Source organism: Podarcis vaucheri (genome assembly GCF_965113315.1).
Source record: "Podarcis vaucheri genome assembly, chromosome: 1".
Taxonomy (NCBI): Eukaryota; Metazoa; Chordata; class Lepidosauria; order Squamata; family Lacertidae; genus Podarcis; species Podarcis vaucheri.
This window is the reverse complement of record NC_138759.1, coordinates 105,312,295-105,327,156: the sequence shown is the minus strand read 5'-3', so window position 1 is coordinate 105,327,156 and position 14,862 is coordinate 105,312,295. Positions and strand designations below refer to the sequence as shown.

General features: G+C 42.3%; 1 protein-coding gene across 2 annotated transcripts in view; it reads right to left on the bottom strand.

Annotated features, from left to right (window-relative positions):
• Positions 1–4,671: 4,671 nt before the first annotated feature.
• The window catches only part of KIF5C (kinesin family member 5C), an 80,964-nt gene continuing 70,773 nt past the window's right edge, over positions 4,672–14,862 (bottom strand). Inside the window, exons 23-26 of one of the 2 annotated variants that reach the window (XM_082197976.1) lie at positions 14,427–14,531; positions 13,291–13,507; positions 12,700–12,816; positions 4,672–9,041 (exon numbers count right to left, since the gene is read on the bottom strand). In XM_082197976.1, the coding sequence (XP_082054102.1) occupies positions 12,719–12,816; positions 13,291–13,507; positions 14,427–14,531 (420 nt within the window). In that variant the 3' untranslated portion in view covers positions 4,672–9,041; positions 12,700–12,718. The remainder of the gene's footprint in view (positions 9,042–12,699; positions 12,817–13,290; positions 13,508–14,426; positions 14,532–14,862) is intronic. The other variant, XM_082197975.1, reaches the window with a different exon arrangement.

Sequence of the window (14,862 nt, the reverse complement as noted above, 5' to 3'; positions counted from 1 at the left end):
GCTGCTGGTGTGCAAAGCCATGGCCTCAAGCCCGGTATGGTGAGGCAATCATGTGACCTAACTTTTGAGTTTTCCCCATTGTAGTAGCCGTTCACATGTGGCCCGAGGAGTTCAGTGACCATCGGATCTGCTTTTGGTCTGATAACCAGGTAGTGGTGAGCGTCTTGGCTAAACAGTTCTCACGCTCCAGCAGAGTCTCCGCCCCTCCGCTCATGCTTTTGAGCTGCACCGCTTAAGGTTTAATATTGTGCTTTCTGCTCTCCTGATTACGGGATCCTCTAATGATGTGTCTGACACTCTATCCCATTTTCAGATGGAGCGCTTCAGATCCTGGGCTCCAGACTCAGCTATTGCCAGACTTTTCCAGACCACCTGTGGCATTTTGACAACAATTAGTAATTACAGAGAGCAGCAGCTTCCATTTCCCCTTCTGCTTTTAGCTCTTATGGGAAGGCCTGGATGGATTTCTTAGCCTTAAGCTGGCAGTCCTCGGCCATTCAGATGAACTGGCCCCCATCCTCTGAGCAGATCCTGCAGTATTTGGTCCACCTGCCGCAGATTGGGCATGCGGCTATAACTATAAGAATTCAGTCCGCTGCAATGTCTGTTATACTGAAGCTTTATTTTTCAGAGACCCTTGCATAAAGTTTGTAATGTGCAGGGCCTTGGAAGGTTGGAATAGGCTCCAACCTCATAGGACAGTGGGCAGGAAGTCGGTCAATTTTACCTAGGCAGGATCTGCAACAAGTTAAAACTTGTCTGCTGGTTAAAGATCAAGATGAGACTCCTTTCAGCAGTCCATTGCATTTTCGCACTGAGGGTTGGGAAAATGGTTGTTGGAGCCAGCACGGGGCTGAGAGTCTGGAGGCTTATTGCTTCTGGACTTTTCCTTATCCTTTGGAGCTTGTCATTAGAGCTGGTAACTCTAAAACAGACTTAGTGGGCAGGAGTGCCACAATCAGGCTTCCCGCCACAGGTGAGGAGGGCCCTTGCTCGGATAACAGAATATTTGGCTTTTTATTCCCTGGGGGCTTGCCCGCTCCTAGTGCATGAAAATGGGTTCCCGTTAGCCAGGCATCAATGTGCTTACGTCGTGCACCAGTTATTACGGCCTGCGGCTTGCTTACCGCTGAACACTCCTCATTCCTTACGATTAGGTGCTGCTGCAAAGGCTGCACACTGGGGGCCTGTCAGTAGACAGGATTGTGAATACGGGTCATTGGAAGTCTGACGCTGACAAGGGTTATATCAGGAAGTGTCACAATGATGTCTGTGCTGATGCTTGTCTGTTATTTCCTTTTCTCATAGGAGCAGCGGTGCACATTTGGGCCACAGCATTGTACACTGGGCTGGCAAGCGCGCTGACAAGTCTGGACTGGGGCGCCATCTCAGTCTTCCTGCCCATGTGGACATATACAGGATGTCTAGATGGGGAATGCTTTGGGAGGAGGTCCTTCCTTTGGTGCGGTCGAGTGTGACCTGTGCAGGTCCTCCCGCAGGGCTGGTGGTACAGCTGGGCAAGAATGATTTGCTGTCTTCCTCCAGCATAAGTCTGCATTCCTGCATGCAAGAGGGCTTGGATTGAGTTGATGGCAGCTCTCCCTGGACTCAAAATAATTTAAGGCATTTGGTTCAAGGTGGTCTGGAGGGGGGGTTGGAGCACCTGTCCCCTCCAATGCGCAAAGATATTCCATTAAAGGAAACCAAGGATTTGCCATGCTTTGTCAACCCCTTTCGAGGGGTAGGGCCACGCAAGAGTCCCTGGGAGCATTTGGGGTGAGCTTGAGTCTGATCCTGGTTCATTGCTCCCCCACGCTGTTTACTTGTACTGACGATATGGTGGGGCCCAGTCGTCAGTGCTGCCCTGCTGAGGTGAGGTGCAGCTAGTCGGGAACCAATGCCTAGACAAACTACCACCAAGCAGGCCAGAAAGCATGTTAATATGGCGGTGGAAAATAAAATAAATAAAGTAAATCAAATAAAATAAAATAACATATAAAATAAAATAACAAATAAAATAAAATAGGTCCTTGCTTTAGGTGGTTCTGTGATATTGCACCCTGCTATTTTCTTCAAGACTGTTCCCCTCTTTGGGGCAGATGGGGGGTGCATCTTTCCCCTATGGGGAACGACACCTGGCGGGATGCGATTGCCTTGGGATTCATTTGTCCCCCACAATGTTGCTGGTACTGACGATATGGTGGGGCCCAGTCGTCAGTGCTGCCCTGCTGAGGTCAGGTGCAGCTAGTCAGGAACCAGTGCCTAGACAAACTACCACCAAAGAGGCCGGGAAGCATGTTAATAAGGAAGTGTAAAATAAAATAAAATAATAATAAAATAATAATAAAATAAAAATAATAAAGTAAAATAGGCTTTGCTTCAGGTGGTTCCATGATTTTGCACCCTGTGATTACCTTCAAGGCTGCTGCCAGCTTTAGGGTGAATATTTCCCCTATAGGGAACGACACCTGGTTGGCTATGGTTGCTTTGGGATTGAAGGAAGGGTTGCATTTGTGAGTGGTTTGGCGGTGAGCTAAGGCTCTGTGGCGGTTAGGCATTGGTTAAATTGGTTGGTGGAGGGGTATGGATTGGCTGTGCCTGCCCCTCCAATGCTGCTGCTGACGGGTATTCCGTTAAAGGAATTCTGGGGCTTACCATCCCTTCGTCCAAACCCTTGGAGCAGGGTGCGGGCCGTGTAAGTTCCCAAGGAACAAGCAGGGAATAGCTGAGGGTCTGTGTCGCAGTCCCAGCTGTCCCTGGTCTTGTTCCTCCACACGCTGACTCACGGGAGTCAGCGCTGTCCCCAAGGCGGGGGGGACAGATAGTCATAACCAATGCCTAAGCAACCACTCTCAATTTGTATGAAAATAAAGTTGTGGCCAAAAGTATGCCAAAAACCTTAAACAAAAATTATGTGTGATGTGTGAGTTATTGGGGTAGGGGTTTTGGGGGACCTCAGCACGCAAAGCGTGTTCTCACTAAAAGAGAGCACGTGTTGCGGATGGGGCCGAACAAAACTCCACTTGGTTGCCAGGCAGTATTAGATTCAAGGGGCCTGGAGCAGATTGGAGGATGGTGTTACTGGGGTAAATTTGATGTTGCCAATTTAGGGGTGGGATCAGTGGTTATTTAAGCAAGGTCCACAGCTTTCTCTTTCTCTTTCGCTGTGGACATCGGATCTCCCGCCCGCCCCCCCTTGCTTGGGCTTGCGCCTTGACCTTGCTCTGCCTGTCATGGGGTCGTTCGCCTTGGTGCGGGGGCCCAGTAGGAATTTTTCCAATTGGCTGATTAGTGTGTGCCTTTTGGGTTTTGCCTACTGCTTAGCAAATCGTCACAACTTGTAAGGTTGGCGGTTAGGCATTGGTTAAATTGGTTGGTGGAGGGGTATGGATTGGCTGTGCCTGCCCCTCCAATGCTGCTGCTGACGGGTATTCCGTTAAAGGAATTCTGGGGCTTACCATCCCTTCGTCCAAACCCTTGGAGCAGGGTGCGGGCCGTGTAAGTTCCCAAGGAACAAGCAGGGAATAGCTGAGGGTCTGTGTCGCAGTCCCAGCTGTCCCTGGTCTTGTTCCTCCACACGCTGACTCACGGGAGTCAGCGCTGTCCCCAAGGCGGGGGGGGGGGGACAGATAGTCATAACCAATGCCTAAGCAACCACTCTCAATTTGTATGAAAATAAAGTTGTGGCCAAAAGTATGCCAAAAACAAACAAAAATTATGTGTGATGTGTGAGTTATTGGGGTAGGGGTTTTGGGGGACCTCAGCACGCAACTCATAAATCAATAGGAGGGCTCCTCTGCAAGGGAGAAGCATGGAAGTTTTCCAGAGGAAACATAGGCTATCTGAGTTTGTATAGAAAAGGCCTCCCTTCATCTGAAGCCTTGGAGGCTTGCTTCCAGTCATGGTAGAAAGAACTGGGCTGGATGGGCCAATGGTTCACTCCTTATAAAGGGGAAGGGGATTGTGGTTGAGTCTGCAACTTGCCGAACACAGGTCTCCCTGTTTCTAACATCTTTATAAACCCCAACCCTTTGTGCAAACACAGTTTAGTACTCTGTTCTGATCAAAAGAGAAGGACTGGAAGGGAACTGTGTGTGCCTTGTTGACTGAGAAGTCATCATGCTATGAGCAACAACAAATAATAATACTAAATACCAAACGTATTTGCTGAAACCAAATGGGCTGCATTCAATTATCTCCTCTTGGGGAGACAGATCTCATCTGGTTAGTCCCCCCCCCCCCCCGCAACAGGAAGGGCTTTTGCTGAAAATAGGGGCTCTGTGCAGGGTCCAAACTCTCTCTCTCTCTCTCTCCAGTGGCCTGTCTTCAGAGTTGAAGTGTGGTTGGTCCTAACAGGCATGAACTCTGCAATGCACACCCAAAACCTTCAAGTTACGTGCTGGACTGGGCTTATCAATCAGTAGGCTTGCAGCTTGGACTGGTGAACAGGTTTGCTCCCACAGCAAGCAACAAGAACCCTGCATATGATATGTTTATTAATTTAATTATATTATAATATAATAAATATAATTATAATTATATAATTAATTAATATACATTTATTCATTAATGTAGTGAAAAGATCTGACCTCGGAAAAACCGTCTGTAAACACAGAACAGGGTGAAATCGCAACCACAGATAAATACAGGGCACAAATGCTACTTGCAAGATAAAGTTTACTTCGATTTTATTTCCACTTTTAAACAGTTTTTGGATGATACATCATGCAGTCTGCCAGTGTATCCATACATTTTAATAGATAGTATTTTTAGAACCAAGATCAAAAGACTTATCTATGGGAATGGTTGGGGAGATTCAGGTCTGCTGTTACAGAGCTTGAGTCATTACAGCGTATTTTATAATAGTGGCAATTCCCTCCCCCCCCCCCCCCGGATTGTAATCAGAAAAGTATCCACATTTCACTTTTCCCCCCTAAAACAAGCTACTGTACATACATAGATCCCAGAGAATACACATCTGGAGTACACATTACACACTTTACAAACTAGACATGTATACTTCTACAGAATGCCTGGATCCCTATTGTTCTTTCACATCTTCCACTATTTAAAGTGTTTCAGAAATGAGAGAGACAGAAGTATTTAGGAGTAAGACGTGAACTTGGAAGCTGACAATCCTTTTGTATGGGTGTTTAAAACAGACATTTGTCCAATGTTTTTTGAACTTCATAAAGGCATTAAATAAAGCTCTAATTGCCAACACAACGGAGCAAATTAATCATCCTTGTAAGTGTTGTTGCACAATTCTGATGAGAATGGTTTACTGAATAAAAAAACATTTTTGTATTCTGCTTGCCTCCAAAGTGTACAATGACATAATGTTCAATCCATCGGCAACAGATTGCACACAGTTGCTGTATAATCTCTTATTCAACATGGCTTGCATGGGCAACACACACAGATAGAACCTTCAGAAATGGGAACAGTCATGGGTGATACATTCCCAAGACCAAGGCCTGGGGAAACCCAGCCAAATGGCCAGGGTATAATTTTTAGTATTACTACTACTACTAGTAGTAGTAGTATGGTCCATTTCATATGCAACATTCTATGGTTGAGCTTTCACATGTGTGTTTCTTTTTTTTAAAAAAGAAAGTGTTTCTAGAGATCAAGTTGTTGTTTTACATTTTAAAGTAGCTTTTTCCCGCTCACTGAGGTATGTATACAGAAATGTTTCCGAAAACTCAGCTGCATTTAAGATACTAGTATATCTTAAATGCTTCTGATTTCTACTAGATTCAGAATAATCCATTCTCACCTTTGCTTGGCAAAATACGCACTTAGCAAATATCATCACGAGCTTTCTTATTCGTCTCAGCAAGGTTAAAAAGGTTAGGATTAAATAAAATACAAAGTGCATTTGAAAACAACTGCTTAGGAAAATGAGAAATTTGACAGTAGAAAAGGGTACAATTGAAATCAGTAACAAAGAACTTCCATATTGTATGGTTTATAACATGTCAAGTATTAGATGCAATACTTATTTAAATAAGCTGAAAGAAACTATTTTGAATCTGAAAACAAAAAAGCAAACACAATTGACCATCAGTGATGAAATGTCGATGTTGCTGCTAAAAAATATGGTAAAAATTATTCTATATGACCTACTAATAGGTACCAAAACTAGATCTATTAACTCTTTAGCAAAAAAGTAACTCTAGCAGCAAAATAAAATTGCAGTGCCACAGAAACAAGATGGAAATTTGTGGACACTTTAAGAAGTCCACTCTAAGATGTGCCTTTTTAGCATTTCAGAGGATAATCTGCCGTCTCTGAATCAGAATGGAATAGTTAGTTCTGATGCCTCCATTAAGGGGTTTATGCTAGATGAACTGACTGGCTGATCAGCAACTAGCTGTTCCTAAAATATATTAGGAACACTGTCCTTACAAAGGCATCAAAAGTTACTTTTCCATGGTGCTCAAGATAGACACACACTTGTGCAGAACAGCTAAAGCCCTCTGTTATGAAAGTGCTTGGGAACACACTGCACACAATTCTCATTAATTCTAATGGTGATTGCACAGGTATAATGCTCAATGGATTACATTCATGATAAGCACGAACTTTTACTTATACAAAACTATATGTTAACAATCAAGGGGGGGGACAGTTCAGCTACACATAAGCTACACATTAAAAAAAAAATACTTCATAAATGATGTACATGTAGAACTGATCTATATGATATGATAGCCCACACACTGCTTGAGAAAGTATCTGAATGGCAGATGCTACTCATGCTATTTTGAGCCAATTCCCATGTGGATCATTCCCACTGCATACAGCAGGGATGGGGACCCTATGGCTAGACTATCATCCAGAGGGCCACAAATAAAACCTGATTCACCAGGTAAAACCTTAGTAAATATTATCACCACCTTCTGGAGTAGTTGCCACTCAGAAACTGCTTCAAGCATCCTTGTTGGACTTATGGCATACGGACTGGCAGTTAAGTTTAAACAACAGAAATAGCAGTAGACTTCTTGGTACCTTTATTTGGAATACAGAGTTCAACTATATATAAACATCTTGGCCACATTACTCCCAGAAATAGGGTTCGGATATGGCAACTTGTACCTTTCAGTTTGTTGGCAGTGCTTAATACGTGTGTATTTGGAAACAAAAAGGGTTTTTTATATTTAAAAAAAATGTAACAAAATAAATTAAACAAATGTAAAGATTCAATATTTCATTAAATATGTTACAAAAAGTCTCTCCCACACAAATAGTGCAACCCTTAATAAATTAAGCAAAACCTGAATATCTTTGCTAAGTTTGAGAGCTTCTAAAGCAACATCAGGACAAAACATCTTTCCAAAGGCTTTAGGGTTTTAATGAGTTAGCTTCTTAAAATATGTCTATAAGCCAAAAACATTCAGAAGCCCCCAAACTTACCCTTAATTAAAAAAATAAATAAATAATGCCACAGCAGCAGACAGGACTGAATGAATGTAAACTCCTAATTCAGTCATTTTGAAATAGTCTTTCAGGACAATACATTTTAATGTGCATGGTTGTAGATGTATTATTTTGTGTGTGTGTGTGTGTGTGTGTGTGTGTGTATACACACACACATACTACATGAAAGAAACACAACAGACATATTAAGCTACAGATTGCCTATCTTGCCTATCTAACATTTCCTATGGCTATGTTTGATTTCCACTAGAAATAAAATCTGACACCCTACATATGTCATTAAGAACGAATTGAAAAAAGAAGTCTATCTCACTAATGGTGAGTAAGCTATAAAACTATACTATCCCTAGGCAGACTTGCATATTGTTCATTTCCAGCATATACTGTTATCTTATTTCATCTTATTTCATTTTAAACAAAAAGGTCATCTTCCATCATTTTTCTTTTTTGTTGCACTGCACACTAAGCATGCAAACCTATTCTCCCTCAACACCCTGAAGAGAATCTTCCTTTCAGTACAGCAGATAATTTATCTCTTATTTCTGCCTTCTCAAAATCATGAAGAAATTGAGTTAGGAAGAGGATGGCAATGGTTTCAGCTGCTTTTGTAAATGCATCTTTCAATTTCATTATAACCAGAACCATGCTTTCACATGGCTGTTAGAAAACCTGATCTATGTGTTATTACAAGGTAGATCTAATGCGACATTTTGAGGGTATGATGTGCCCATGTGACCACTGAATTTCAAGAGATTCTAGAGCTACACTAACACATATCTCTACATCAGGCATAGGCAAACTCCGGCCCTCCAGATGTTTAGGACTACAATTCCTGTCATCCCTAGCTAACAGGACCAGTGGTCAGGGATGATGGGAACTGTAGTCCCAAACATCTGGAGGGCCGGAGTTTGCCTATGCCTGCTCTACATCCTCAGAGTTTGATCTCTACCGAATAAGTGTACTAATGATTCTGTGTTCTCTCCCATTTTAAATACAAGTTTAAAGATTTCACCAGGATATTAAAAATGCTAAATTGCAGAGCTGTACTTTTTGAAAGCATGTTAGGTTAAAAAGAAAAAAAACCATATAACTGCACACTGTCATCTTCTAAAAATATAAAATAATATGCATATTTTACAGGAAATCAGAAAGATGGAGCACAATCACCTGCTTTTGATGGCACTTGATTGTTGAATTGTTAATTCTTTGATGCCAGGTACCAGCATTTTAGTGATGCACCAAAGTACTTGAAACAGAACAAAAAAAAGCATCAGTGCCAGCATGAAAGCCCTGAAGTAACTGGCACAACAGGGTCAAAAATGCAGTCAGTCAGTGAAAGAGATTGAGCAGCAAACTCCTACCATTAGCTTAAGTGCGTGTGTTAGATACACTGTACATGATTTCAGAAGAAAAGCCAGGTTGGTCACACTTCTGTACACATGGAGATTCTACAAAGCAGAAAAATATTTGAAACCGGTGCACTGCAGAAGGCTATAGAATGCGTACAATGAACAGAAGTACAGATCCAGTCCAAAAGGGAAAGGAACTAGTGAACTGCTGATGATTTTTCACGTGCGAAGTGGAGCCTGCAATTTTATCTGCAAGAGAAACATGCCGACATTTGTTAGTCCTATATCCTAACAAAAGCAGCATCACATGATGAACTTTCATTAGGAACACTTAAAATAATATACAGGATACACATCTCAATGGTGCAGTGCTGCATAACTTAAACAGTGCTTAGGTTAATCTGAAATCAAAAGCATCAGACAGAGTCAAAAGTGAGGTAGTGAATGAATTGCCTTTTCATAGTTCTCTATTATTCTTTTTTATTAAGAAATCCCCAAAACCTCCTCTTCTTCCATACACTATTCCATAGGTTCTCCCAATCCTCCTCTGTCAATTTCAGAGTTGTTGAGGGGCATGCAAGGGGAGGAGAATGGGGAAAACTTGTTTACACAGGACTCCACTGATGGGACTCCTTAGCTGAACCTGGTCTATGGATAGAACCCAATTGGTTCCTTTGTAATCACGGAAGGGCTTTTGCTCCAATGGACACTTCCACTAATGAAAGAGAGGGAAATCAGCAAAAATCATATATCCAGTTCTGCTGTTTGCAGAGACATCACCCTTCCATGAACATCAAATGCACGCCTCATCATCATCATCATCATCTTATACACCACCCATCTGAGTGGGTTGCCCCAGCCACTCTGGGTGGCTTCCAACATAACAAAAACACAGCAAAACACCACACCCATACCTACCCACACACAACTTCCTGATACAAGACTGCCTTCAGATGCCTTCGGAAAGTTATGTAGTTGTCTATCTGTCTTGACATCTGATGAGAGGGCGTTCCACAGGGCAGACGCCACACTATCAGACAATCTAATATTTCAATAAAAGTTCAGCCACAAGCTAGGCAACTGGAAAGGAATTAAACAAAAGACCGCAGCAACAGCGAAAGTCCACCATGAAGTGCTGAGTTTGGGCAAAGGCTGGGCAGAGCAAGTGCCCTTTTATTACTTCTAGGAGAAATTCCATAGACTACAATTGGCTGAACTTTTTGCAGAGAGGATTTCACAAAAGTTATGGCACCATGGAGAAGACAACGCGTGGAGCAAGATTTACTTAAGGCTTTATGGGAGAAAGCAACAGCTTAAGCATCTACTGGATCCTAAACTATTTCACACTGTGAAGGTATTTTGGATTGTGCTCAGAAACCGACAAGCACACTAATGTGGCAAAGAGTATATTAGATTCTTGGAACTGGTACAAGTTTGGGTGCAAATCCACTACTCAGTAATGATGCTCATTGGTAGCCTTGGAAAAATAATTGTGTCTCTGCCTTGCTACCTGGAAGGTGAGAATGTAAAAGATCACTACCAGTTCCTCCTCCTACCAGTGCTATTTGAACAAGGCTCTTTTGTGGCATTTTGGGTGTTCCAAGAAGCAGAGCACCAATTGTTAACATCAGCTTGTTTGTTTGGATCATCTTTCTCTTCCATATTATGGAATCTCCTTCAGCATGCATACTTCATGTGCACTGATTTCAAAGAGGATTTAGAAGAAAGCCATTATTATTATTATTAAAGGTAAAGGTACCCCTGCCCGAACGGGCCAGTCTTGCCAGACTCTGGGGTTTGTGCGCCCATCTCACATCTATTGGCCGGGGGCCAGCGCTGTCCGGAGACACTTCCGGGTCACGTGGCCAGCGTGACAACGCTGCTCTGGCGAGCCAGAGCCGCACACGGAACGCCGTTTACCTTCCCGCTGGTAAGCGGTACCTATTTATCTACTTGCCCCCGGGGGTGCTTTCGAACTGCTAGGTTGGCAGGCGCTGGGACCGAGCAGCGGGAGCGCACCCCGCCGCGGGGATTCGAACCGCCGACCTTTCGATCGGCAAGCCCTAGGCGCTGAGGCTTTAGCCCACAGCGCCACCCGCGTCCCCGTATTATTATTATTATTATTATTATTATTATTCAAAGAGTGCTAAAGGCTACTGTCCAAGTATCTTTGTAGCTTGTCACATGTAAAACATCTGCATTTGTTTTGTGTCTTTTACTACTATTGTTGGCTACTATGTGGTTTTCTTCTATGTCTTTCAGCTTTAATTCAATACAGTCAGGACTATCATCATTATTTTTTGCTTTGAGGTTTCTGTTCTTGCTCTGAAGATATGCCTTTGAGTTCTTACTTCCAAACACAATGTCTCTTTAAAGGTATACAAAACACACATACGTTCATTTTCTTTCACCTTGAAAGGCTCTTGCAGTGATTCTTCTCGGACTGCTTGCAAAGCTTTTATTGCAGATTCTATTGTATATGCTTCTTTTTGTTTCTCAGAGTGCGGAACAAGTTCAGGTTAAATTATTGGTGAGGCAAAAAAGCAACCCCACAGTCCTATCCTTAGACCACATGAAAAACCGCTGCATTATTTGTCCATGGAAGGGAAAAGAGCTCCACTTCTATCAAAGGAAACACCAGCAGCAAAAGAAAAAGGCCATGGGGAATAAAGCCAAAATTTGATATAGCAGATGGTTTGCAAACAGGTATGACATGCAATGTGCTCAACAAAAGTGGCACTTTATCCATGAATACTTGATGCCTAAAGAAACAAAGCCATTAAAAATACCCACATACAGCTGGTCTTCAGCCAGAGTCCCTTTCAGACTATGTGATAGAACCATGCAGCTGTTCACGAGGAAGCTTCAGAAAATAAACACATGGGGGGAAATGGTTGGGAAAAAGCTGGCAAGTTGCCATTAATTTTCCAGAATCCTTTTATATTTAGCTGCTTACCTAAGGAAATGTTAAAAACATTGAGGAATGAAATATGATAAAAGTGATATTTAGGAACTTCATTCTGGTGTTTTTTTTTAAAAAAATCATACCATGCAGGGAGAGGGGTTAAACTGTTTAGAAAAAAGATGACCATGCTATCAAGGAGAATATATAGATTTTAGAAGGAAAATCCTGTTGCTTCAAGCATGTTTACTTGAATAAATAAATTAATAATAATAATAATAATAATAATAATAATAATAATAATAATAATAATAATAATTTATTTATACATACCCCGTCCATCTGGCTGGGTTTCCCCAGCCACTCTGGGTGGCTTCCAACTGAATATTAAAATACAATAATCTATTAAACATTAAAAGCTTCCCTAAACTTGAATTGCTAGATTCCTGATACTGCGGGCAGGCGGCTGAATCTAATAGTAAAATTATTAGAGAACAGCAGCCAAAAAGAAAAATGGTCAGGCATGATGCACTACATCCATTATCAGTTATAATACCAGCTAGCATGAAACAGCACCCATATATGTTTTCCTATAGGCATTATCACAGAAACACTACATGTAAATTAAACCAAAGGAAAGCTTCTGAGCCAGGAGAAGAATCAGCCCTGACCACTGGTCATCATCATCATCATTACTATTATTTATTATTAGAGATATATTGTCCTTCATCATAAGATCTCAGGGCAGTCCACAAATCATGAGATTTGTAGTGCAATATCTGGAAGGTTAAAGGTTTCCCCTTCCTGCATCTCAGGACTTACACATACAACAGAAACCACCATGCTTTTAAAATCCAAGCATTTTCAATATGGTGACATCAGCTACCAACCTACACAAAAGACCCAACTTGGCTCACCTCAATTTTTCTGCAAGTGAGAATTTGGAAACTGGCAGAGTGAGCACCTCACAAATAATCACATGCTGAAAACTTACAAGCCGATCACCATGAGCTCACCTGGTGTTTTATTTCATGTTCTGGTAATACCCTCCTCCTCCTCCTCGAATGGCATGGATGGCTGTTGGAGAAGATGCTGGATAATGACCAGGGCGTATAGGCTTGGCTGCAAAGAGGCAAATCAAAGCCAGGGGGTGTGTGAAAAACAGGCTTTATACGAGCTTCATATATTTTTGTATTCTGTGGAAAACCCAAATGGCTAACACAGAGAGAGCGATATCTAATACAGTGGTACCTGGGTTTAAGAACAGCCCTGTTTACGAAAAATTCGGTTTACGAACTCCGCAAAACCAGAAGTAGTGTCCCGGTTTGCAAACTTTACCTCGGTCTAAGAACGGAATCCGAACGGTGGAAGGGCACTGGCAGTGGGAGGCCTCATCAGGAAAAGCGCGCCTCGGTTTAAGAACGGTTTTGGTTTAAGAACGGACTTCTGGAATGGATTAAGTTTGTAAACCGAGGTACCACTGTACACACGGTTCTAAAAATGGGGGAGAAGACAAGAAATCCACAACCTCCACTAGAGGCACTGCAATATTCAAATAACCCTTTATCTCTAATCCTCTTGAGCCAGAATACATACCAATCTGAGCAGAGTGTGCTCTCCTCGCCATGTTCTTGGCTCTTACAGCCTCTTTAATGCGGTCTACTTCCTGCTGGTATCGTTTCCGGTCTCGCATGGCATTCTCCTTGGCTTCCTTCAGAGCACTCTCCAAGGCCTTAACTCTCTCTGCCGTAGCTCGGAGTCGTTTTTCCAGCTTAGGAAGCTCACAACGAAGATCTGCATTATCCCGTACCAGCTGTGAAAGATTAACACAGAGATCTGATTATGGATAGTATGCAGTACAAAATAGTCACTGATATTTTTAAATTAAAAGATATAGAGAAAGTCACAGAGCCTGTACAGATGGTACTTTCTGGGGAGAAATCTTTGCCATGTACCACCTTCTGCCACAGCTTCTCATCCACATGAGAAAGGTAAGGGTGTGAACTGCTGCGTTCTATGTTTAACTACAGGCAAAATCTTCCTGCCCCCCACCCCCATTAAAGCCCTTTTTGAACTGAGATATTGGGGGTTAGGAAGATCCCACATTCAAGTAAACTCAGTGCAGCACAGTTTAGTGGTTATTTTTTCCATGTGAAAGAGTGCAATAGTCCAATCTCCATGCTTATTTACACGATAGCAAGTCCTTGTGCATCCAGTAGGGCTTACTCCTAGTAAGTGTACGTGGTTCTGCAAAAGCCAAGGTCTCTTACCAAGTTGGGATTTTTTCCAGGGAAAAAATTCTGAATTGGAGATCATGGCTCCAAACAAACCATGACCTGCAGCTAAGGTCTATTCTTGGCTTACTGATAACAATTTGGAGTTTGGATATAACACTAAGCCATGGGTTGTGGTTTCTCCCCACCACTACCATGCTAGCAGGGAGGGAGGAAGTGGGAACAGCTGGTGCATTTTCAGTAAACGATTAACTGTGGTTTACCATGATACATGGATATTGTCAGTCACTATGTGATCTTTCATAAATTAAGTTCACTTTTTAATACATAATCATCATATGGTTTTTTGTTTTATCAGTCAGAGGAGCTGTATTCTGTGGACAAACAAGACCACAGGAAGCCCACAAAGTTGACTGGGTAATGTTTTCCTTTCCCCCCCGCCCCCAGGCTTGGAGGTTGGGGTAAGAATGGTAATGAACAACACCACAATTATCTCACCTGCTTGTGAACCTTTGTAAGTTGTTCCAGGTTGTTTTCCAGAAAGGAGATTTTCTGCTTCTGAGCAGCACTTCCACCTCCATCATCACTGTCTAGTTCAACACTCTGTGGAGACAAAGAGCCCAAATTAGAACCAAGCCTCTGAATAAAATGAATAAATAGTGACTGAAAAACTCTGGAACTGTGCACAAGTCCTTCCGAGAAAGCATTAGAAACCAATATGAACTTCAACAGTGTGCCTGGTATTGAAGCTAAAGCTGAAACAATGCATTTCAGTTGACGGGCTTATTAACAGAGATTTCAAAACAAAAAACTAAACATTGTTAAGTTATATACAACCACGGTTTAAGGTGACACAGCAACAAACCACAGTCCCCAAATATTAAAATGAAAGTGACGAGATAATTGTGCTTGGGTCATGCCTCTGTGAGCCCTT